Source organism: Cupressus sempervirens, chromosome 4 (genome assembly GCF_028749045.1).
Source record: "Cupressus sempervirens isolate cs-2001-9-10 chromosome 4, ASM2874904v1, whole genome shotgun sequence".
NCBI lineage: Eukaryota > Viridiplantae > Streptophyta > Pinopsida > Cupressales > Cupressaceae > Cupressus > Cupressus sempervirens.
The window spans coordinates 413,538,119-413,563,749 of NC_143121.1; the positions used below are offsets into that span (position 1 = coordinate 413,538,119).

Sequence of the window (25,631 nt, forward strand, 5' to 3'; positions counted from 1 at the left end):
TTGGACAAGTCTTTCTTTTGTTTGGATTGTCCTTTTCCATGAAAAAATCTTTTCCTTTTGTTGTTTTTCTTCTTTCCCTTCTTATGAGCATTTGTATTGAGAACCTAAACATCTTCATCTAGGGTTTTGTGTTTTCCCTTAATCATTAATTTTGATTCTTCTTGAAGACAATTTGATCTTAAACGATCTAGTTTAGGGATTTTAGACCTAGCACTTATACCTTGTACAAAGGATTCCCAGGGGTTTGGAAGTCCTCCTAATGCTATTAGGGATAATTCTTGATTTTCAATCTCATAACCAAGTGCATATAATTGATCTCTCAAATCTATGATTCTCATAAAGAAAGCATTTATACTTTCTCCTTTATTCATGCTTACATTATTCATCTACCTTTTAAGAGCAAATTTTATGCCTATATTATTGATTATAAATGCATTTTCAAGAGCTCAAAACATACGATATGTTGTGGTATGTTTTGCCACAATAGGTATATGTGGTCTCCAACAGCATCCACAATTATCTTCATAGCCTTTTCATTTTTCTCGGTCCATTCTGATTTTTCAGGATCATCTTTACGTTCCTCTTTGTCCTCTCTTACAAATGATTCCAATTTGTTTTCTTTTAACAATATCATTCATCGAAGTTTTCAAGATTTAAAGTTATTAGCACTTCCAAGGTGATGTTCGAATCTCATTGTGTTTGTAATCTTTGTCGAGAGAGGGAGGATTGTTACTTAAAGTAAAATCTGATCCTTATAAACTTAGTGTGAACTTTCCTTGGCCAAGCTCTAATACCATGTAAAGTTTATTACCAGATTTAACTGATTACAGATTTTTTGTTGCAGGTATAAACAATAACACCAATGTTTTGAATCGCTTCCAAAATTTGTAAACATTAGTGTAGTAATAACAGAAATGAAGTATTTATCAAACTCAGAATTATCTTCGATCCTTTTAGAGTGCTGCATAAATGGATTTTGATGCCAAGATTACATCAGGCAGATTGGATAAATATCAACAAAAGGGGTGTGGGGATGAATAGCCATGTCTTCAATTGGAGACATGGACATTCATTATCACACACGTTCATTGTTAACTAATACTCATGATTAGTTATTGTCATAAACACAGTGATTAAATGTATAATCAATCATTACATCTGCGGCCCAATATAAAGGATAGATCAATCATGATCTAAACATCAAAGGAACCAAAAATAATCTTAATCATGCCTTAATGATCTCAGAACATATATATATATATATATATATATCATCGGTTTCAGACTGTGGATGATACAACAACATGTACGTATGCATATATGTATAACAACGTGATGCACACATTGTTGTATATATATATATATATATATATATATATATATATATATATATATATGTATGTGCTTACCACAGTAATGTCAAACCAAAGCTACATGCATTAACAATTAGCAATCTTTAAACTTGCATAGATGATCAAACTAAAAAGTAAACATAACCATAACACAATGTAACTCATATAACACCATTATTTGTTAACTAGGGAAACCCTAGCGAAAGGAAAACCCCAATGAGGATGGCACCCAAAAAATGATCCACTAATCAAAAGTATCTTGTGAAAGATATTGACCCTGTTAGGAGTCTATTACATTCGTATAGTTTATATGTCTTTGTTAGAGGACTAGGCCTTGTTAGAAGCCTCAACTTTGTTAGGAGTTGGTATTATAATACAAAAGAGTGCAAGAAGAGCCCACTGCTCAAACATGCATATACAGCTTTACAATGCTATCGATAGAGATAGATACAAAAACCTTTATACAATGTTGATATCTTCAATATCTGATATGCCTTTGTAGCTTTTTCTTCAAAACTGATCAGACAAAAGTTCTATATCAATCATGTGAAGTGTGCACTCAAATATTATATCATTACAATACAATACCATACTTCCCTCAAACAAAATGTTCTGATTTCATACCAAAATTTGTTTTGTCGGCCTTGTTGCGTGATACTTTGCTAAATCTTTTGAATTATCTTTTGCCACGTGTGGGTTAACATCTAGAATGTCATCCCAACATTGTCAAGTAATTGGTTTGGTAAACCAATTAATTCCTTAACCAATATACCATTATTCTACCTTTAACTTTGTTTTGTCCTCGTAACCAGTACTTGGTAAATCTGCAATAACTCCTTTCATACATAACAAAATCTTAAGCACTTTTACCCACGTGTTGTGTACACTATGTTCTACCAACCTGTAAGTAAGCATAAGCTCAAGTGCCTTAGTGAACTCCGCTAAACAAAATAGGTTGACTGTACATTGTTTTGTTGATATGTACTTAGACAATTTTCTAAGTCTTTGCATGCCAAACTTATCGTTATGTTTTGCTCTCTCAAAATAGACTGTGTTGCCATAAATGACAACCCTGATACATCATCTTATCCAAATTGACAACAACCATGTGCATGATACCTAACTTTATACACCCATTTGCAGCTAATGGGCTTCTTCCCTAGAGGAAGTTCAAAGAGAACCTAGGTGTTCATAAGACTCTAATATTATGCATCCATAGCATGTTCCCTCTCTAGTATCCCTTTTGCCTCTATGAATGTCTAAGGCTCATAAATACTACGAAAGTTTGCCATGAGAAAGTTAGATATATTTGTTTGCTTGCCCTTATTTCTAGAAGATCTACCCTTAATGAGTTCATCGGGGCGAAGATCGTTGATGGCCTTTGCCCACCATTTAGGCTAAGAGCACATGTGCCAATATTAGATGGAGGAGTAATAGCTGGAGATGGAAGTGGAAAAGGATCTACAATAAGTAGAAGATTAACATCATCCGGAGGAAAGTCAAGTAGTGCATCATCAAATTCAGATTTTGCATCGTCCCTCCCATCAGGTGGACCTAACGGAAGACAGACACCCAAATTAGAGGCCTTCAAGGGCTAATCCTTAGAATGTTTGTCAGACGAGGAAGAGAGAAATGGTTCTCATTCTTCATCAAAGACAATATCTCGACTGGAGATAAGAAGATCAGTATCTACATCAATCAATCAGTAAGCCTTATGGTTGTCACTATATCCTGTAAACATGAGCTTTTGACTCTTGGAATCCAACTTGAAGCATCAGGTATCTGGAGTCCAAACATATGCTAAAAAGCCAAAAACTTTTAGTTGGTTGATCCTAGGTTATTGACCAGTCTAGGCTTCCTCAAAAGTCTTCCCCTTAACAGCATGTATGGAGCACCAATTAAGGAGATAGACCACAGTAAACATTGTTTCTACCCAATATTTCTAAGGGATATTTTTCTGTTCCATCATAGACCTAGCCATTTCTGTAATGGTGAAGTTGCAATGCTCTACGACATCATTTTTGTTGAGAGGCATAGGGTGTGGTTGACTAATGTTTTATGCCATGTGTATCACAAAATGTGGAGAAAGTAGTAGAACAAAACTCACCCTCATTATTAGAACTAAGAGATTGAACAAAATAACTTGACTCTTTTTCTACCAAGGCCTTAGATTTTTGTAGTAAGCACGTCTGGTTTCATTGGACAAAAAGTAAGAAATCATCAACAAAAAGTAAGAAATACCTGCACCTAGTAAAAAATGGAGTATTCATTGGACCAGATACATCAGCATGGACCAACTGTAGTACCTTAGAGGCTCGCTATGAGTCACCATGCTTGAACAGTGTCTTGTGCTTCTTTTTAGTCGACAAGCTCCACAAACTCATTGATTCTAACTTTGGATTTCATGTGGGCCAAGTACTAAATCATCCAAAACAAGGTAAGCAAGATAATGAATGTTTAGGTGATCATATTGCTAATGCCAAAGACTGCTAATAGAAGATGATTTTGCTGCAAAGGCATCCACAAGAGAATCACCATTTCCCACAAGTCTGTATAGACCATGATCCTCACTGCCAACAACTATAGTAGTGCATGTCGCACGATCAACAATCAAACACTTGTATATACGAAATACCCCATCAAGCCGACTATAATGTTGCGTGATCTGACTCATAGAAAGTAACTATAGTTCCATGCCAGGAACATAGTATACATTGAGGAAAATGAGATTCCTTCCACCATATTGTATCTAAATGTTGCGCTTGCTAACAACAATATATTCTTCACCTCCTCCAAATATAACTAACTCAATAAAGGAAGAAAAAAATTGTAAACCAATCACACTTACAAGTGAAATGCCAAGAAGCACCAAAATCTATATACCAAGCAGAAGATTTCACATGGTCTACAGGTCTTATAGCCATTAAGGCATAAAAGGAAAACTCTTTCTACTTTGTGTGCTTGGCAGAATTGGATTTTGGCTGAGACCCTCCCTACTTTCGTTGCTCAGAAGCCAACCGCTTACAACCATCCTTGAGCACAATTGGTTTTAGGCTGAGACCCTCCCTATTTTCATTGCTCAAAAGCCAACCGATTACAACAATCCTTGAGCAAATGGCCATATTTGTGACAATAGTTACATTGCACCTTCTTTAAACCATCCTAAGAATGATTGGAGCCCTTTTACTAAGTTGAGTGAGGATGCTGAGATTTGTCCTTATCCTTGTGAAAGGGTTTGGCTCGAAAAGCTCTCTTAGAAGGACAAGGTGGCACTGTTACCAACCGTTGTTTCCAATGATACTATTGCAGAAGTTTGGTGCACAACTCTAGAAATTTCAACATTAGTGGAAGAAATGTTGAGTCTTTATAAAGTGGTCATAAGATTTAGGTAGACTCTTCAAGGAGATGACTACCATATCTTCTTTCTCCATTTCCTGAACAATACCTTTGAGTTGATCTTGAATGTCCTTAATCTTTGTGGGATGCTCCTATATGGACATGTGTTCATTCATCATAATGGAGAACAGTTGGCTCTTAAGGAATAAGGCTCGACTCTTATCAGGTGTCTCATACAACTCCTTTAGATGCTTCCAGATGTCTGTTGCAGACTTGCCAGAAGAAATCTGAGGCAACTAATCATTTGTAACAGAGAGGTTGAGAAGCATGACAGCTTCTAAATTTCGGTCATCAAACTTGTCCTAATCTGCTTGGATTGTGGTAAGATAAGTCTTAGTGCCCAAAACAATTGTATCAAGGCAGCGATATTTGAATAATGTCAGCATGTGCTGCTTCCAGATGTTGTAATTTTTGCCATTAAATCTCTGAATGCCCTCCAACATTAATTTGGTCAATGGCACAACCTTGCTAGTTTCCCAATCCACCGAAAATGAGAAATAAAGAAGAGGAAATATCACTGACTCAAAAACAGAAATTCCAGTGCAAAACACAGAGGCAAATGCAGGTACAGACTTCAAAAAACAAAATACTGCTGGCACAGATTTCGAGGATACTATCCAGCTGATAGTAAAGGTGATGAGGACTGACTCTATCCCATCCCACACAAAGACCTTGGATAATGCTAGAGACATAAAAATGTAAAAAGTAGATGATGGTGGGAATTGATAGTGACCAGGGTAGATGAAATGAAGACCCTGCAAGAGAGTTTGAACTTGAAGCATATAGGTTCCATTATACCAGTCTGGAAAATATATTTGCAATCTGAATGTGCCAAAGATGGGAGAGGACACGATCAATCTAAGCTCCTGACACCACCTGTTGCTCAAACAGATCCACTCTCTGCTCTTGGCACAGGGGACTTTAAAACAAAAGAAAGGAGGTAAAAGTCATCCAGATGAAAAACCCTTGTGTTTCAGGATGTTGAACCCAATTTTGTAGCTGAGATTTACAAAGTCTCAATTACTCTCAGAGTCTCGAGAGATATGTTACAGGCACGGTTTACTTGTCAATGTAGAGGCTGAACAAACCACAACATTGTTTTATGCAAGAGAGGCCAGACTAATACCGATAGGGTTGCATTAGAGAAGCTTGTTCTGAAGGAAAACGAAGCGGAAGCTTCATCGGTAGGAGTGGAGAAGGAACACGGCAGTAAGAAGACATCCATTCACTAGTAAATGCTTCACTCAAAGAGCTGGGGCAGGGTGCTCAAACCAGCCTGATGGTAACTCTTTTCGGGCCTAAAATTTACCCTTATGTTTCTTATTACAAGCCTCTTTGTAGCTTGAGCTCTCCCATCTAAAAGGTGATATCAGTGTAGGATGAAAGTGGTAGCAACAGATTGTTAAGTAGTGAAGCAGACCTTCACTGAACTTTGATCTGCTTTCATGTATACCATCAGACTCTATAGTGTACAGACATAAAGTGATACAGGGAATTTGAAAATAAGAAGCCTTATTACTCTATTTTCATAGCTTAAAATCCGGGCTATGTTATTTTTAGTTCCTGCCTTTAGGCAAGAATACTTATGCATTCATTCAATGCTATTAGTTTGGTTTTTTGAACCAATGAATTTTGATTTTTTTTTTCTAACCTTAAGTTGTATTAAAAGTTTAGCAATTAGATTATATCTAAAGCATATTAAAATCCAGTTTTTCTACCATGTCATTGGTTGTCAAGAATTTTGGCGAGGAAGAAAATATTTTTCCTTCAATTGAAATTAGGCTGAAATTAGAAGGCGGTGCCAGAAATCTTTGTCAGATATATCTGTGTAATAAATGATCATTAATGTTTGGTTGCTGCTACTTCATCTGCTGCTTCCTCTCTGTGCTCTGCTGGATACGTGGACCACTTAAATTTTTCACCTGTGTTGGGTCGGTGGAAGTGATTAGAGCCTGATTAATGTTTGCCCAAAATGACAAACGATCCATTAATGGCTCTAGTCGGCGGCGTGTGATATATTAAATTTGGGACAGCAGGATTTTCTTTTGCGGTTGGCATTGATATCTTGAGCAGATAGCGAAGAACAGTTTCCCATCTACTTGTATGCTGTTTCTGCTTCATTCGCTGGGCATTTTGGTGCACTCGCAGGCTGGCTTCTGTGCGAGCGGCTACAGAAACAGGTAAAATTTGTGAATTGTTATATGGGGCGCCCTGTGCTAAGCAGTGTTTTCCGGTTACACACTTTTAACGCTTGAACATGACATGTGTGGATTTTGAATCCATGAAAGCTTCATGTTTTATGGGGCACTGAATCTTACCCGTGGTGTTTTAGATTTGCTCCGCATGGTTGGGAATGTCCTGGGCTTATCTTGATAAGGTCCACTGCCTGTCTATCTGGTATGCTCAATTTGTGTTGAATATAAAGTTATGTTTCTGTTATTATTTTAGTATCCCTTGACGTTTATTAAACTGTCTGTCTATCTACTGGTTCAATTCCATTTGAGGGGTAACATTTGCAAATACAACGACCAGTATTTTATTTTAATTTTGTGGCAATCTTGCTGGAACACAAGTAGAAAACACGTTTTGTATATGTCTGCATGCTGCACCTATAATGCAATATTGGGTAAGTTTGGAGCACATCTTTAAGATTTGGGGACATAGGCGAGGTTTGATGCACTCCATAGTTATTAAAATACCTTCACCACATGCCCACAATGATTGCTCCAGTTTGTTCTTTGTTCCACGCAATTCGGGGATTTGGTGCTGGGTCACTTAGTAGTACGCCCCTTCACAATTATACCATTTTCCCTTTTCTAAATTGTGGCCTGTACATGACTTCACCAAAAAATTAATGCCATAATTGCATACCGAAACCTCATATCTGTACTCAACCCCATACCAAACATCAAACTGAGCAATTTTCAATATTTTTATTAACAAAGGTTAAAATATAAAGAGAGAATAGTTAAGCTGCAGCAGATGTGACCATAGCAGGGCCAATGTTGGCTCTGTATGGCTGATGCCAACGGCCAAGTCCTTTCTCCTAAATGGAAGTTTGGCCTATTTATTTTGTTTACAGTTTCATATTTGTGTAAACTTTTATTAGAAGCTTAAATAGTTTTCATTTATTTATAAAAAATTGTAAATTTGTAAACTTCTACAATTTATCTTTTAGGATTTTATTCTTTGTTAAATTCTATAATTTTATTAATCTGTTATTAATAGATACATCTGGATTATATTTTAATTTTAAAAATCTTATTTTGACCGAGAGATTTATAAATTTATTTATATGATAATGAAGAGGAAAATTTATATTATTTCTCAAATTTTAATTGATTGACGAACTTGCTAATTTTTTATTGCTCACCTGGTGTTCTTTTCCAGCTGGGACAGCAGCTATTACTTTTGGGCACAGAAACATGGAGATGTCCATCCAACCATCAGAAACGTAAATTTGACTGAGGGACTTGCATATTTTTTAATTTTCCTTAGTAAAATTTAGGTTTCCGATGGCTGGATAGATGCTAGCCACAAGCAAGCATTATATGTTTAGCAAATTATAATTGCTGTAGATGGACACTTTTATTTAGTAATAACTTTCCTAGATTTTGGATATTATATTTAGTGTTAACTTTGGATTCCGGGACTGCCTAGACAGTAATTTTAATTTTAATTGAGTATTTCTTTACAGTAAGTACACCAGTGAAATGCTCTATGCTTGTTAGCTTTGTAAATGTATGTGGAGATTACATGTTGGTTTCAATTGCCTGCTGATCCTAAACATTGAATTTTATAAGAGTCTATTTTGGAGAATGCAGCACAATCTGTGCTTCAGTTCTCCAATTAATTTTACAGGGAAAAAAGATTCTCTCAAACCTCTGCTTATCTGACTGTCACCCTCTACAAATAGAAGAAATTAATTACTGTTATACTTGTCTCCAAAAAAAGTGGCTTTGGTAGCTTTGGTAGTTCAGGGGCCTGAATTCCTCTCGGCTGCCTGTATCCTGTCTGTGCATCAATTCAAATGGCAATTAGAGTCCCTCTTCAAAACATATGGGATCGGCTCTATGATGAAGTCAACTCTAACATTTGTATGCACCATCTTATAATAAGATATCAAAGTCAGTCATGTTGAAGACATTTAGAAAATACAGTTTTTTTCCTTGTTTTCAATCTTCAAGACCCTGCTCATGTTTTTAAGGATTTGCCTTTAATGTTAATGGAACAGGTCACTCGGGACCTTTCTAAGACTCTGGACATTCTTTTGGTGCTTACTGTTGCAAAGGCATTGCAGGCATTGGGATACGTTTTGGAGGTATGTTATGCAATATTCTAATTTTTCTTTCTTCATCACCTAGCGGGAAATTACAAGTGCAGCATTATAGGTTGGCACATATACTGTAAAAATAATTTGAACAGTATAAAATCAGATTTTATAATTTATATTGGATTTGATTTGTTTTCTATTTTTATCATTCTATGTTTACATTAATTTGATCTGATTCTAAAATAAGAGTCATTTTTTAATTTTAAATCACCATCTACATCACTTATTTTTCCAAGATTAATTTTGTAATATGTATATATGTTAGTAACTTTATTGCTAAGTTTTATTAGTTCCTAATTCTTTTAACCATGCATAAAGTTATAACATATTGAGAAATTTAATCATTTATATAAGGTATTTTTAATGCATTATATAAACTTATATTGTATAATATTCAAGTCATTTTGAGAATACATGAGAGCACTCACACAAATAAATAACTTTAAAATGTTTTTTTTATCTTCTTAAATGCCAGGTGTCCATTAGGGGGGACTTGAACTTATTGACACCATTAATGGTACCATGTTGCAACCATCTCATTGCTAACCAAAAATGTACGCCACTGACAATTCCACTTCTACTATCATTTTCCAGCCACAAACACCCATGTACAATCCACAATTGCACTAATTTATGTTGCATCCACCATATTTCTACACCTTTAGCACTTGTGTTGTTGAAGAAATCCATGATTCAGTATTGTACCTGACTGTTGAGCTTTCCATTGTAAATTACATCAAGATGTATTAAATTGATAGTATTACAACCTAACTATTCAGCTACAACTCATTCTTAATATTTGATTGTTAACTGAAACTGGATGGAAGAGCCATATCATGTTAGAATCTACAGAAAAAGAAAATCTCATAAAACTTTCATTAGCAAGATCAATGCAACCTCATAAGTAGCAAATGGATACCACCAAAGAGAAAATCACAGATCAGGCTCAAATAGTCATAGTTTCCCCATGAAGTATGGAAAGAAAAGTTTTACATTGCAAATCCATTTACCAAAGAAGTTATCTATTTCTAGTAGCTATCCATTGTAAACAGAAGAGCTCAATAAATCATTGTTCATGTCTTCCCTTAAATATGTCCTAAATCATAAAAAGAGGGAAAGTTTGATCAACTTACCATCCCGACAAAAAATCGAACCGCTACTTGTCCACTTCGTACAGGTCTGTACTGCATCCATGACCTACGTACTGCCATTCTGCGTTCAAAATTGTTTCCTGTGGAGAAGACTCCAATAAACATTGCAAGCTTCTTTTTGGGAACTAAAGCAGGCGCCTTAAGAGATTCCAAATCAACAACAAGGTCCAAATCTTCTGATGTTGGCAAACCATTTGCCAAAACAGAAAGAAGTTGCAAATCTCCTGCAATCCTCACTCCACTAACCAGCCATGGCTCTAGACTCTGCAGTGCAAGGAACACCAGGGGGCTGTGAGGTCTCAATTTTCATTATTACAGTCAAGCAATCATATAATTCAATATAGTTAAAATAAAAGTTGCTAGAGACTCCCCCTCCCCTGCCTAGACACATGTATCCCCATATCAGCTATCCAACACAGAAGTAAACAACCCCAGATATCATATCAGATACCACATCCGAATGTATCCATATACACATCCACATTTGGGATGTACTTGGATATGTCTGAAGACAGCCACACTGTTTGGTTCCATAACCAGTTTAGCTTTATGAAAAAAGTTAAAAACATTCTAAAATTTCTAAACATAGAAAGAAATAATTAAAGAGAACATTAAAAAATGATTGTTTCCATACAATATATATCACTAAAGACGCACATAATATAACAAGTATTATAAACTTAAAATAAAAACCAAAATATATATAAATAGATATTTATAGTATTGTGTTCTACACTTTAGATGGATAAATAATTGAATATTGGCATATTTTATAATTGCCATATCCATCTATAGATGTATTAGCAGCTGCTGAAAATTCCAAGTCTCTCTGATGCCATATCCATTTCCATAATCTGGTTTAAATTACATTGTCAATTGTGCTAACAAACAAAAATAGAGTACCAGTGCATCTTTTATACAGTCATTACCTCACGATACTCAAATGAAGTGATATGTTTCCCATTAACAGTCATGTGGAAGCCCTCCAAGCCCACCCATAGAGTCGCAGCAAATGGATATCCCTCAACAAATGGAAACCAGAAATTTGGACTAGAACCTTTCCTTGTAATACTTGAGAATTTCACAATTCGAGGCTCCTTTTCTTCTGGATGTTTTTCCATGGCAGCTTCTCCTATCCGTTCATTGCATCGACTGAGTCCATCCACTGCAAGCAAATGATCAGTGGAAAATCAAGATTAGATATGTTGCTAAATCATACAGTGTACCTAACATTTGAGGGATTCTTATGCATTGATATGTCTATAACAGAAATGCATTTGGGTTGTAGTCAGACCCTGGGTTATAGAAAAATCAAACAAATTAGAAGTGCAAATGATATTTGCAATTTAATGACAGAACACTCTTAAAAAATATATAGTAATCCTCAAATTATACAATTTTCTTAATTATGTTTTCTCTAACTTGACAATGGCTCAAACAAAAGTAATGATATGCAAATCAAAGTGTCAACAAACTTCTTAAAAGAGATGCATGATACTAAGCATAAAAACTTAAAGCGCAGAGATCATTTTCTTCAAATAGAAATATTTTGGTCAATGCTCGTTAAACTAACTGGCTCTGTTAGATGTGGGAGAGTGAAGTTGAATTCTAGAAAATTGTGTAGAAGCAAATAGAAAAGAAGCTAAAAATGATCATCTGGATCCTGTTCTGAAGAAAAAACATAAAAGCCTTTGTCCACTGATGTGAGGATGCAATTATTGCTTCCTCAGGAGGCAGTTACATCTTGAATAGATTGTAGTAGATATGCAGGAAGGGCTACTGTTGACAGGTTGGCTTTTATGGTAGTCCATGGACTTAAAAACAGAGATGAGATAATCTGATAAAACTTTCAATGTTCTTGCTAATGAAAAACCAAGTTAATGTTTCACAATATAGGCTCAAATTGACATTGCACTTCTTCATTATTTCAGTTGAAGGCTGCTGGTCTGTTCAAATTCTAATCACAGTCACTGATTTCATAATGCTTAAATGAACATTAAATTAATCATAAAGACCATAACTGCAGAAACAAAAACAGAAGCATTCCTTAGAGAAACACAAAAGGAGACTTCCACAGCTGATATAACTCGCACAGAAACCAACTGCACCTTACATTAAAGTTTCTAATCCTTGGGAAACCCTATTCTTCCAGTCCTTCAAAAGACAATCTCTCAAATTTGCTTACAGTCTTCTATCTCACTTGACTCTGTAAACTAATTCAGCTAAAAATCAAATCTTCCAAAATGACAATCTCATCTCATGCAGGAGATGACTTGGAAAATGAGTCTAAATCATTAGTGGTTATCTGCACTACATTAGACTTAATGAACTAAGTAAAAGATATTCACTTCAATCAGTAAAGTGAAATACAAGATAGACTACCTTAAACCACTTGAACTTTTGCCTGCATGTTCAGGGTCATGTTCAGGGTGATCCTGTGCGTTGTTCCCATTCAAGCTAAAATCTCAAAATGGTCAACATCTTCAATAAGATAAAAAATGTACAGTAATCCATGCTCTCTCTGGCTTTCAACATTTGACAGTGTGTGATGATATGTTCTCACATCTGGATCACATTGTAGCAAATGACACATTGTATGTTGTAAAAATACTCTATGTAAAAAGTCAATCTATTTAAAGAAATGCTTGCGTTTCACATTCAGGGAAAAACAAGGTGCTTATAATGTTCCCTCTTTAAATTTCCTCAATTTCTTAAGTAAAATTAACCATAACTCAATAATAGTGCATATTTAATTATAAGTATGAATTTGACTTAGAAACTACAACTTAATAGTTTATTGAGAAATTTATATTTGATGGTTAGAAAATATTTTAGTTTTAGATAATATATAACTTATCCTCTTTTGTCTGCAGTAAATCTTCCTCTGATCTGGACTGACTTATCTCCCATAAAATATCAATGAAAATACCTCTAAAGTTTACCTAGATTAGGGGTTTTCGTCCACTAACTCACTAATAAGAATTCAGGGGTTCTGTCCTTAACTTTAGGCCTAGAGGGATTTTGTCCTGAGGCTATTAGAAACTTGATTCATAATCCACAAGGGAAAATAATAATAGAAAAGGTCTTCGCCAATTGACAACTTCTTCTCCTTACTTAGGTTTTGTTATATACATTTTTTTCTCCAGTAGTCATAACCATTCATATGCCCTTGACTTTTTTTATTGAGACTATAAATTAGTTTTAGTCTATTATCATTTAGTCTCATTTTAAGGAAATCATAGGTGTATGAGAAAATTCTACAACATTGCTGGCAATTTCTACATGATAAATATCAGAGTTCCTGGACTCACCACGAGTCCAGCGAGTTTTCTAGGTTGTTGAGTTGTGTCAAGGCAAACGAGTCATTACAACCCATCGCACTAGAGGCAAAGCTCCAGTAGGTCAAAATCACCATAGCTATGAGGGAGAAGCTATTGGATGATGTTAGGGCTGAGACCCGGGAGAGAGAAAGGGTGTTTCAAGAGGACCTATCAAGAGTCAGACATGATGCAAAGAATGCAACGACTCAGCAAGTGATGGCTCATAACTTTCATGACTCACCGAGTTAATGAGTTGTGGCATAACTCGCCAAACTCATGATCCATGACTCATATTGGTATTAGCCAATTTCGACCAGCAAATAACAAAACAAAAAACGTTATTTCCCAGTTTTTTCACTTATGTCATCTAGTTTGCCCTAAAAGTCATTTTGTTTGCTAGTTGTGGGAAGAAGAGAGGAAAAGTGGGAGAGAGGAAGGGAAAGAAGAGGTTATAGGTATGCAACCAACACCGAAGAATAGTATCAAGAAGTCCACAAATCACATTGGGGAGGCCATAGGTTTGCATTGAGAGGGTCAAGGAGTCCATAGCAAGATTTCTCAACTCATTTGAAAGAGGTAAGTGTTAATTTTTGTAGATTTTGTTGGTTTTTTTGGTATGTTAATGATTTTTCATTTATTTGAAAAAGAAATTAGTTTAACTCTCCAAATCTCAAATGTTTTCTATTAAAATATAGATTGCATTCTTCAATGAGAGAAGTAGAATAATAGCATATGAAAACCCTACATATTTTTAGAAAAAGAAATTTGTAAACATATATTTACAATTTTATTCTTAAAAAAGATAGGGTTTACTGAATTTTTCTATTAATTTATAACTTTATAATTATCTTATTGCAGCAGCCTTCACATTTTGAAAACATTAATTTTTCCTAATGCCTCCAAAGGATGAAGCTTGGAAATTTACTAGAGACTTTCCTGGTAGACAAAAAAATCAAACAAAATACTTTTTTGTAAAGAAATTAATCATGGTGGCATGATGGCATCAATAGATTTAAATATCATATTGTTGGCATAACTAGCCAAGATACTGAGCTATGTAAGAAAAAAACTGCCGAGGCAAAACACTTACATTATATCTAGTCCAAAACATATGAACAAGAAAAGGGCACTATGAAGAGACAATTGGAAGAGATAAGTGCTATTAGCTCCCATTCATCCGCATCCGCAACTGCATCCACATCTGCAAGCTGTGTTGGAGGGCCTTCTACCATTCCTCCCTTTCATCCTAGTACTTCTGCTAGTGCTAATGCTTTTGTTTTTGCTTCTGCTCCTAGTGGCACTGTTACCTTTGGCCCTAAAGTCCGGAGATCCAAGCTGAAAAGTTATTTTGTGTCATGTACTACAGTTAGTGCATAACCCTCACTTGAAGGATGGGTTGGAACAAGGAGATGCATGATGCAGCAAGAAAACAAATTTGCAAATTTTGGTACTTTTGCAACATTCCATTTATTACATTCAAGAAATTCTTTTTTATTTGACTGCTTTACGTTTAAATTAAATTTTAAAATGTATACTTTGAAGTTGAACTCTTATTTGTCTAATGATTAATCATAATCTATTTGTGACAAGTCCCCTTATTGACAAGGTATGGTAGATGTCATAACCATTTGCAAGGCGGGGTTTAAAGCCCCTATTGATGCTGAGTTAAGTGTCCCCCTCTTGTTAGAAATGGTTCGAGGATATGAAAGTTGAGCTAGAGGACCAAATGATTGGATGGATAGTAGAAATAGGACATCCCTAAATTTTCTTGTTTTCTACGAAGGTGTTGCACCATCATGATAAATGATTGGATGGGTAGGAGAAATAGGACATTCCTAAATTTTCCTGTTTTCTACGAAGGTGATCGATCATTCTACTTCCCTAGTAAATTAAATAATTTAAATTTTGATTTGTTGATTGATCCATGATAATTGATAATTATTTTTCCTCATTTCCAGAAGCCACAATGTTCTTGAAGTTCATTGATGCTTCCTCACATGTAAAAAAATGTTGCATACTTATGTAAGACTATTGAGGAAATCATACATGAGATGAGGGAAGAAAATGTTGTGCAAGTGGTGATAGATAATGCAGTAAGTTTTGTTTTTGTAGATAAACTTTTAACTTTTTAAGTTTTGATGGAGAGGCATCTATGAATTTATTTTAAACTTTCTTAACACATCTAATTTTCTAATTAATTTAAAATTGCAAAAGGTAAACTTTTGATGGAGAGGCACCCAAAAAAACTTTGGTCCCCATGTGCAACTCATTGCCTAGACCTCATGTTGGAGGATATTGGTAAGCTTGAATGAGTGAAATCATTCGTCGAAAGGACCAAAAATATCTGCAAGTTTATCTACAATAATGCATTGGTCCTTAGTATTATGAGGCAATACACGGGGCCAAAGGACTTGGCTCATCCTAGTATCACAAGATGTGCCTCAAATTTCCTCACACTAAAATCCTTAATAAAATCAAGGGAAGCTTTGAGGCACATGTTGATGATGAGGAGTGGACTTCCTCATCCTATGCTACAACCACTACAAGGATAGCTATGGTAGATTGCATTTTTAATGAGGTAAGTTTTTGGAACCCTTGTGAGGAATCGTGGAGGTAAATTTATTACAACTAAACTTTAGTGTTTACTATTTACTATTAATTTATATTCATATTTTTGTTTTGTTTGCAACTTCGCAATACTGCTTATTTTTATTTAATTTGTGACAATTATTTTTGTTTAACATTATTGTAGGTCACTAAGCCCTTGATAGTTCTCCTTCGAGTTCTAATGAGGAGAAGCCCTCTATGGGCTATATATATGAGGGTAATGGATAGGACCAAGGAGGCCATTAGATCCATATATGTAGGAGTTGAGGATAAGTATGGCCCCACTTGGGAGATAATTGATAGGAGATGGCAAAACCACTTTTACAAGCCCATCTATGCAGCAACTCATTAGCTCAATCTGGCATTTTATTTCTGTGCTAACTTCAAGGAGAATGAGGAGGTTCTTAGTGGCCTATATACAATGGTACAAAAGATGTTTAATGATGGCACAGCCTCAACTACAATGATTGAGCTGCATCAATACGATAATGAAGAAGAGGTGATTTTGTCAAGCAAGATGTGCACAAATGCTTGGATAGAATTGCAGCCAAGTAGAAATATATTCATAAGTTTATGGTTTATGAATTTCAATGTTTTATTTTGTAATTTCGCCTTAAAGTTGACAACGAGGCTGAATTTTTCTCCTTTTCCTTATTTCAAATAGATTGTGACAAATGTTTGGGCCCTCAACCCCAAACTTTAAAAAATTGCTATATGTTCTTTGAGTCAACTAGACAATGCTTCTGAATGTGAGTGCAATTGGTCCATATTTGGGTACATCGACTCAAAGAGGCGTAATAGATTGTTTTTCGAGAGGTCGAATGATCTTGTTTTTGTTTGCTACAACCTTCATCTTAGGACTAGGCGGATTTTGGAAACTGACTCTTCTCCAATTGATCGAGCTAGAGTCAAAGTGGCTCACTAAGTCTAACAATCCTATCTTCATTGAGGAGGACCATGAGTGGGTTGACGAGGCAAACAGAGAGGTTGAGGTTATGGCTATGGTAGAGGAGGAGAATAGAGCATGATCCAACACAAGCACAACTGATGTTGATCATTGTGGCACCTTACAAGTAGAGACTATGGCTACTCAATCATCTAGGGCCTACGGAGGCAAACAGACTACTCTGAGACTAAAGTTGAGCCTGAGCCTGAGCCATAGACTTGTTTTTGTTTACACATGTTTGGGAACATTTGATGTTATGGATTTCATGGATTTGACAATATTTATAATTTTCTACATCTATGTTTTCTATTTCCTTCAGTTATAATTTATATTTGTACTTATGTGATGGATGAATGTTTATGTATGTGATCAAATTAGCTTCTATTTGATGATTTTATAGTGTCTCTAAGATTTATTCAATAATGGGTGCATGAAACAAGTTTTAAATTGTTAAAAATCTCTAAATTTCAAGGGTTTTTTATTTTGCCGAGTTCAAGTCTGGGAACTATAATAAATATTAATCATTGAATTGTGAATGGGCACAGCATGCTAAAATCCAACATTGAAACGGCTGCCCATATTAATCTAAAAAGTATCTTCTGACCACCCAAAATATACTTGGATTTTATGATCAGCGTTTATCAACCTCTCAAGACCCACGAGAATAGACGGTCACAAGCTTTAATTTTGAGTTCTAAATTTTTAGCGGAGGTATTACAGTGATTATCAGAATCCCATGTTACCAGCATTAAGTGCACAAGAAAGCATCCAAAGGTTGAACCCACCATTTTAACACCCTGAGTTGAATTTTCTGTGTGTCCAGATTCTTAAAGGCAGCAGTTTGATTTCTAGATCAAGCAAACAGATACCTTTGTAAATTGATATTTTTCCGTGCTTGTGCTTAGGATATAATTAATTCAGAAGTTTTGGCTACATCTTATGCTGTGACTATGAAATTATACTACGAAAGTGCATTTTACAAACAACAGAGACCACTTCTTTACTTAAAGTGATTACATAGATCCTTCAAATGATAACCTTTTTGATAAGAAACCTCTGAAAGCTAAAAGGATTAAATCCATTTAATTTTAATTTTGTTTAAATTATTATTTAAAGTCAAGAAGAAATAATGGGAAAAAAATATTCTTGTTCTGAATATCGAGCACAGAAAAAACAATGATAAGATATGAATTATCTATACCTTTTGGTCGGCTATCAGGAACATTATAAGGACAGCGTTCTTCTTCGCCCCAGTCATGAATGACACTCCATGTATTCTGGACTATGACTGGGTTCTCTGTAATTTTATCTCCCTGGAGACGCACGTTATAATGCAATACAATAGGAGGATTAGGCTCTCCTGGAAGTTGAGACCCTGTAAGTTCAATTTGAAATTTACCGAGAAGACCACTTGGAATGCCAACAATTGTGATGGAGGAATCTTGAACAAAACCACAAGGTATCTGCAAAAAGAAAACACTTGTCTGATGATCTGTTGCATTCATAGCACTTAGGGAGAAAGGGCACTGTTTCTCTTTTGAGCTGTTCTTCACATTAATATCCTTAACTCCTTCTGTTATCTTTTCTTTCTCAATAGATTGCATAAGATCCTGCCATGCAACTACTGCTTCTTTAACACCCACCCTTGCTTCAGGTAAAAGGTCAGTGCGAAATATAAATTTCTTCATGTCATTCCATGTTAGTTTGATGTGAATCTCTTCCTTAGTAAGATTTCCTTGAGAGAAAAGGCCATGAAGTGTTTCAGCGGCTGTGACAGATGACTTCTCCAGTTGACTGATGCTTTCTGGAGGTTCAGTAGATCGAATAAGAAGATCACGTTCTAAATGAAGAGCTTCTGGCATATGATCAGTGAAGAAACTGAAAGGTGATGACTTTCGGGCAACAGTCTCCATAAAGTGGTACCTTAGTACTAATACTCCAATCAAGAAAACTATTAAAACACTTCCAAACCATTTCTTCATGCATGTGACACCAACCATTGCTATCTTCATATTGCCTTGTTCTAGTTAATAAGTATTCTGAATTCTTGCACAGATCTCAACATACTGTCTTCCAGATCCCCGGTCTGAAAAATGATTTTGATTCAAACAATGTTAATAGCCATAAGAAAGAAATTAAATTGTGAGCATATGTCATTGCTAAGATACATGGAGGAAAAAACCTGACTAAAGCAAAAGATTATGTTAGTTATACCACACAAATGTACATGCTATTGAATTGTCAATGCTAAAACACCAATAGACTTCAAGTGGAAGATAGAAACCATTTATTAATAACATCTTTAATAAGGCATAGTAGAGAAATATTTCTAGTTGAAATGTGATTCATCTTTGTACATACTTCCTTCAGAAAAGTTATTATGAAAACTTTGATTCTCATTTAATTGGCACAAAAATAGATAAAAATTTAAAAAGCAAGTGTTAAAATATAGTTCTCCTACAATCTCAATATTTGGTTAGGTTTCAAGTTATGCAAAACAAGACAGATAAGTTGATAACATTCCAGATATATTATTCTCCCTTGACCACAAAAAGAGTCTTGCACCCATACTTGTTAAAGAGTACCTACACACTAAGTCATTTATCTTACTTGCTAACAAGAAGTTCCTCTACTTGGCGAACCAAGGATATATAATATTCCAAAAAGAGTCTTAATCCTCCCATCAATAAACACTAACATGACTCTGCCATGTCCAACATTATTGAAATATCTGTTTTGCTTCTCAAGTAAATCATTCCACCATCAATGCTCCCATGCTCAGAATATCACTGCTTGTGGAGAATCATGTAGAATGAATCTCCAGGGTCAATTATCCATGCATCCTTTTGTCCATGTATAGCAAGGGATACAATAAAAAAATCACATGTCTTCATTCAACTTTCCAGGCTCTTGAATTTGAATTATCATCTGATTCCTTGGTTTTCTGCTTTTCTTTGCAATCCTTCTTTACGTGGCCTTTTTTTTTATGTACCCTGTCTAAAATATGATTTAACAATAATAAATTTTAAAATAAAAAAAAGATAAATAGTAATAAATTATAATATAATATAATTAATGAAAGACAATATCTCCAAATATGATAAAATAGAAGCACAAAGATAATCAGCAAAAAACCAATTATGGATAGTTAACAGTGACAAATATAATATCAACATTATCAGCATTAAGAATCTTTGAAAGATATCAAAATATTAAAAATAAGACAACGTCTAAACAATGTCAAACATTGAGTAATCAGCATGCCTCTAATACTGATCATAAAGCTTATAGTTTGGAATGATAAGTGATGAAGATAAAAATTGTATATTCTTGCGATTAATAGAATACTACATTGCATATTGTGCAGAATCTAGGCAACGGAAACTCCACCAAAAATAACTTATTTCCTTAGGTTTGGGGGGATCCGGAAGCATAAGCAACATTCTGTCACTATTTAAAGTTTATACTTTATCGCTTGGGGAGATGTTTACATTTTTTACACTCAAAAAAAAAAAGTCCAAACTAAACTGAGTTGATTCAACTAAGACTCAGAAGTTTGGCTTGAACCAAATCCCACATGCCCAACCAAACATAGTAACCATAATTTTTAATTTTAAGAAGAAAAAAAAGGCAAAGTTAAAGCATAAGAACCTAAATAGATACTTTTTTTGTTCTTCATTCCCTAGAAAATCTTTACAATGTAGTTTGGGTTGGGGGCAAAAGACTGAAGAGAAATTTAAATTTCCTGTTAATATATGCCACAAACACTAATTAGGATTAGGAAGCAAAACTTTAAAGTTTCTATCACTTTTGAATAAATCATAAATTGCAAGATCAATCAATGACAGAAACAAAGCTTTTATTACAGAGGCAGACAAAACACAATAATGGAGAGAGCAGGGCAAATAGCCCAACCTGTCTGGTGTAGTGGTCGGCCCCGAGGTCGTGGGTTGCCCCATGGTCCTGGGTTTGAGACTGCCCCGGGTTTGAATGGTGCACCTGTGCTGCGGGCGTGTGGTCATTCCCCGAGGGGGACTAGCTTCACCCTTCTCGCCCCAGTTACCCATGTGAATGGGTTGTTTGGGTTGCTGAGCAGGTAGCAGAGAGACCCACTTGGTTAAGAAAAAATAATGGAGAGAGCAAGCTTTCAGGTTTTTCACATTCAATTTTTTCAATCAACAGTAAAAGCTCTTGGTGAAATACATTCATTTTAACTGTAAGGAGGAAATGGTGCATAAATGTTAATCATTTAATCATACAGAAATGCTTCCTTGAACTAAATGTCTAATAGGATCTGTTAGCAAGTCTAATATCATTTTATGTCATTTTTTTTGCAGAATAAATGCTAATTGTTGCAGGAAGCATTTTAAAGTTTAAACCTCAACTACACCCCCTAATAAGTCCGCTATACTTGAGATGTGTGTATTCTACCCTCCACGGACATAATCAGTAAATTATGAAAGAACCATACTATGGCCTGATTAAATGTGAGTGTTGTGAGCCTCAAGCTCATCTGGGAATTTCACAATGGATGCCAAGTACCAAAATCTAAACATGCCTTTAAGACAGGTTACCATCAGGAAACTACTTCTGCCAGCTGTATTTAACAACCATAACTAGGCTTCGACCAAGAAAGGTAAAGCTAAAGGATGCAGCACTGAACTAACATGTCTGATCCGCTCACTCAACAACCTTTTCTGTTCTTCCGGGTATTGAAGAAAGCAAGCCTTATAGACAACCCTATCACATATGTTTGATGAGTTCATTGAAGGCATAGAATCACGAACAAATACATAATTGAGGGTACTAGCTCTACATTATCTTTAAATGCTTTCTTCACAGCGATTTGAATTCCTACATTGACAATGGACATAATTTGTTGTAAAAGATAGAATTTACAGCTTGGGTTATTATATAACCATACTATGGCCTGATAAAAAATGAGTCTCATGAGATCAGACTCTGCTAGGAATGTTCACGAAGGACCCTAAGTACCAAATTCTAAACATTCCTTTAAGACAGGTTACATCAGGGAACTACTTCTGCCAGCTGTACTTAACAACCATAACTGGGCTTTGACCAAGAAAGGAAAGGATAAAGGATGCAGGCCTAAACTAGTATGTTTGATCAGCTCGCTCAACAAGCTTCTCTGTTCTCCAAAATGTTGAAGAAAAGAAACCTTTATAGACAACCTACCACATATGTTCGATGAGCTCATTAATGGCATTAAGTCATGAACAAATACATAATTGCAGATAATGGGCCTGGCCTTCGCTTTAAGTGCTTTCTTCACAACCATTTAAATTCCTAGATTGACATAATTTGTTTTTAAAGGTAGAATTTACAGCCTGGAAAGATTAAACTTTTTATGATTTGATGTTGACCATTAATAAATCCTAAGGAACTCAAATGGATACATGAGCACAACAATGCATACTAATCCAGAGTCTTCTGATGACTATGTACCCAGGTTAAGCGTATAACTGAGATAACAATCGCTATGTAATTGCAATGTGTGGATGTAAGAACGTAGGGACTAGCACCTTGAATCTTTTAGATGTCTCCCATCACATGTCAGCTGCAGGTCAGAAAAGATCAGTTATAATCATCAACCATGCGTAACCAGATGGTCAAGAGAAGTCCAGTTGGTTCAGTTCTTTGAGATGTACTGTGCATGGTACTAAGGAATATGTTGGCTGCATTGCGATGCCCCCATGACGCAACGTGAATAAAACTAGCAATGTTTTAGAGATAAAGAGCGTGACAAAGAAGAAAAGCACAACAGGGTAAAGGTTTAGGCCATGTTCCAACCGGCCCCCTCTTGGGAAGAATGGGCAAACACCTAAAAGTACGCCAGATTTCTAGAAATGATATCTAAAAGGGAAAATAACATTGGGGATGGAGACTTCTTGCAGTGCATAGGGTTTAAGTAGAGCTGCACACCCATCAATTAGGAAACTAAGTTACCAGCTTCAAACTGATCCACATTGTTTCTTGGATCTTGAGATTTTTACTAAGGATAATCGGTAATGAAGCTGCATTTCTTGAAAAGCACATTGAAGAAGATCTTCTTTTTAAAAAGTAAAAGATCTAGAAAAGCGAGATTCTGGCAGTAAAATTTGACCGAGCTTGAATTTCGCAGCTGCATTACAACATGTTCCTTCACTATTACTTGGGTGCTCAAGATCCAGTCCAGCGCAAAGCTGCATTATTTTCATTTCCAGAAAAGAATTCCAATTATGGTCCTCATTTCATACTTCAAGACCTAGAAATCCAAAGTGAGAAAGAAAAACCTTCTCCATACAAGAGACAACTGCTAAAACGCAATACCCACCGTTTTTCCAAGGGTCTGGCTAAGTACATTTTACGCCTGCACATAGATCGCTAGTTCGAACCCCACTAGAAAACACTTCATCAAAGAAATAATTGCTAAAAACTTACATACCCACCTGTCACCATGAATGTGTAAATCAGTCATCCATGCTCCAGAAAACAGCAATTCTTCAGTGTGATCAGGTTTTCCATACTCATTTACAGCTTAAATTGCAGACAGTAAACCACTCTATATAATTTGTTCCGTCGACCATCTTTCCAATTGGTCAGAAATCTCTCATTCCTTTCATCACCGTGTCGGAATTGTAAACCTCTGTGACACTGCTGACAATACCCAAATTTTTGCTCTACTCAAAAAAGGTGCTAGATCTACTCCACAATAAACTCAAAACATAATTGTGTTTACTAGATTTTCGATGTAAGAACAGTGTTCAAAGAATTTATGGTCGTTTTGGTCAATGCAATCCTTGGACACGAATATATGTTTGCCCCCGGAGCACGCCACAACCCCACGCTCACCTACATTTCAAAATTTAAGAACATAAGTGCGTATTGTTTTTTGTTGTTGTAGTTCTAGGTACATCTGGAACACCTCATTGGGAGAGTACGTTCTACTCTTTAACCTCCCTGTGCAATTTGCTACGGCGGGTTTAACGGGAACCACGGAACGTCACTGGTCAGAGATCCCAGGTCTGAAATCTAAAACCCAGTTTTTTTTTTCTGTGATGTCGATTATATAAATAAAAAATTATGGGCTTTTTAATAAATTGTTTTGACGAAGAGTCAAAGAATTGAGGGTTTTTTTAGGTGTGTTTGTTGTAATCATTGGTTATACAAATAATTATCAAAGGTATGTAAGAGAAGCTTCTATTTTAAGTGATCTTTCGTTTATATTGAAAGTAAAATAGTTAAAAGAATTTATTAAAGATGAAATATTATTGAGTGCAAATTTTATGAATATTTGATTGATAATTTATGAAGATTTAAGGAGTTCAATGATGAGTGTCAAGAGCAACATCAATGAAAGGTGGAAAGTATTTAATCATCTTGTGTGCTTTGTATATTATTGGAGTTCTAAGTGACATGAGGATCACATCACCTTTCACGTTTCTCATCTTCTCTCATTTCCTTGTATTTGTCTTTGTTGTATACCATTGATATAGTTAGAGTCATTTGAGGGAGTAAACCAATGGCACCATGTGCTAAAGGTCAACACCAAAAAATTATTTATTTTAGTTTAGAGTTATAAATGAGAAGCTTCCACATTAAGTGATCTTTGGTTTATATTAATCTTGAATAATTTACAAAGAGTTCATTGGATATCAAACATCATTGAGGGCACACCTCATGAATTCTTGATTGATAATTCATGAAGACTTGAGGAAGGTAAAATCTCCACTCACTAACTAATTCAATGAATTATGTTTTACTTAAATAAGAATGATATTATTGATACACAAATTTTAACACTTAACAACATACCAACCTTTAGGGCTTATTAATGCATTTAATTCAATTATACATCATTTTAATGATTTTTTTATTAGTAATATATATTTTTATATTAATAAAATTAGAAATAGTTGCTATATCAAAGATTGCATCAGCTCTTAAAAGTATAACCATCATCTTTTGCATCAAATATGCAAACATTCAACCATCTGTACTAACCTTGTTACTCCCTTTGATATATATCCCCTTATCATTACAAATGGGGATTATGACTATATCTCATCAACGTTTACATCTCAACTAAGGTGCTACAACATATTTTAACTACTACTAGTAGGATTACACAAACAACTAGAATCACCTACATAGCTGAACAAAATAGGTTGGCCCCCCAAAATAAACACAAAATTGAGATCTCCAACTCAATAGACTTATCTAGTGTAAGCATTCCTTTGGCACCAGTTAACAACCCTCTAGTGATGAAAACAAACATGGTACCTAGAATGACCAGTGGGAAATTTGGGTCAATTTCGTCTTCAAATATTTGCAAGTCCACCTTAAAATTTAGCAACATCATCCAACATTCTTCTATGTAGGCCTTCATGTCATTATTCTCAATCTACCTTATAACGAAATGATTCCAAGTTCTTTGGCATCACTCTCATCTACATAACATTCAAAAATGTGTATGCCCAATCCCAAGACTGTCCATTCTAAAATAGATTCAAGTCCTAATAAAAT

At 35.3% G+C, this 25,631-nt stretch overlaps 1 protein-coding gene across 4 annotated transcripts in view; it reads right to left on the minus strand.

The window, feature by feature from the left end:
- Positions 1 to 24,149, minus strand: part of LOC149561805 (beta-1,3-galactosyltransferase GALT1-like) — a 50,549-nt gene extending 26,400 nt beyond the window's left edge. Inside the window, exons 1-6 of one of the 4 annotated variants that reach the window (XM_089825327.1) lie at positions 23,555 to 24,146; positions 22,523 to 23,308; positions 21,021 to 21,193; positions 18,307 to 19,191; positions 11,162 to 11,397; positions 10,215 to 10,496 (exon numbers count right to left, since the gene is read on the minus strand). In XM_089825327.1, coding sequence (XP_089681453.1) covers positions 10,215 to 10,496; positions 11,162 to 11,397; positions 18,307 to 19,117 — 1,329 coding nt within the window. In that variant the 5' untranslated portion in view covers positions 19,118 to 19,191; positions 21,021 to 21,193; positions 22,523 to 23,308; positions 23,555 to 24,146. Of the gene's footprint in view, positions 1 to 10,214; positions 10,497 to 11,161; positions 11,398 to 18,306; positions 19,192 to 21,020; positions 21,194 to 22,522; positions 23,309 to 23,554 lie in introns of all 4 variants that reach the window. The other 3 variants (XM_089825326.1, XM_089825328.1, XM_089825325.1) reach the window with 3 other exon arrangements.
- Positions 24,150 to 25,631: the final 1,482 nt, after the last annotated feature.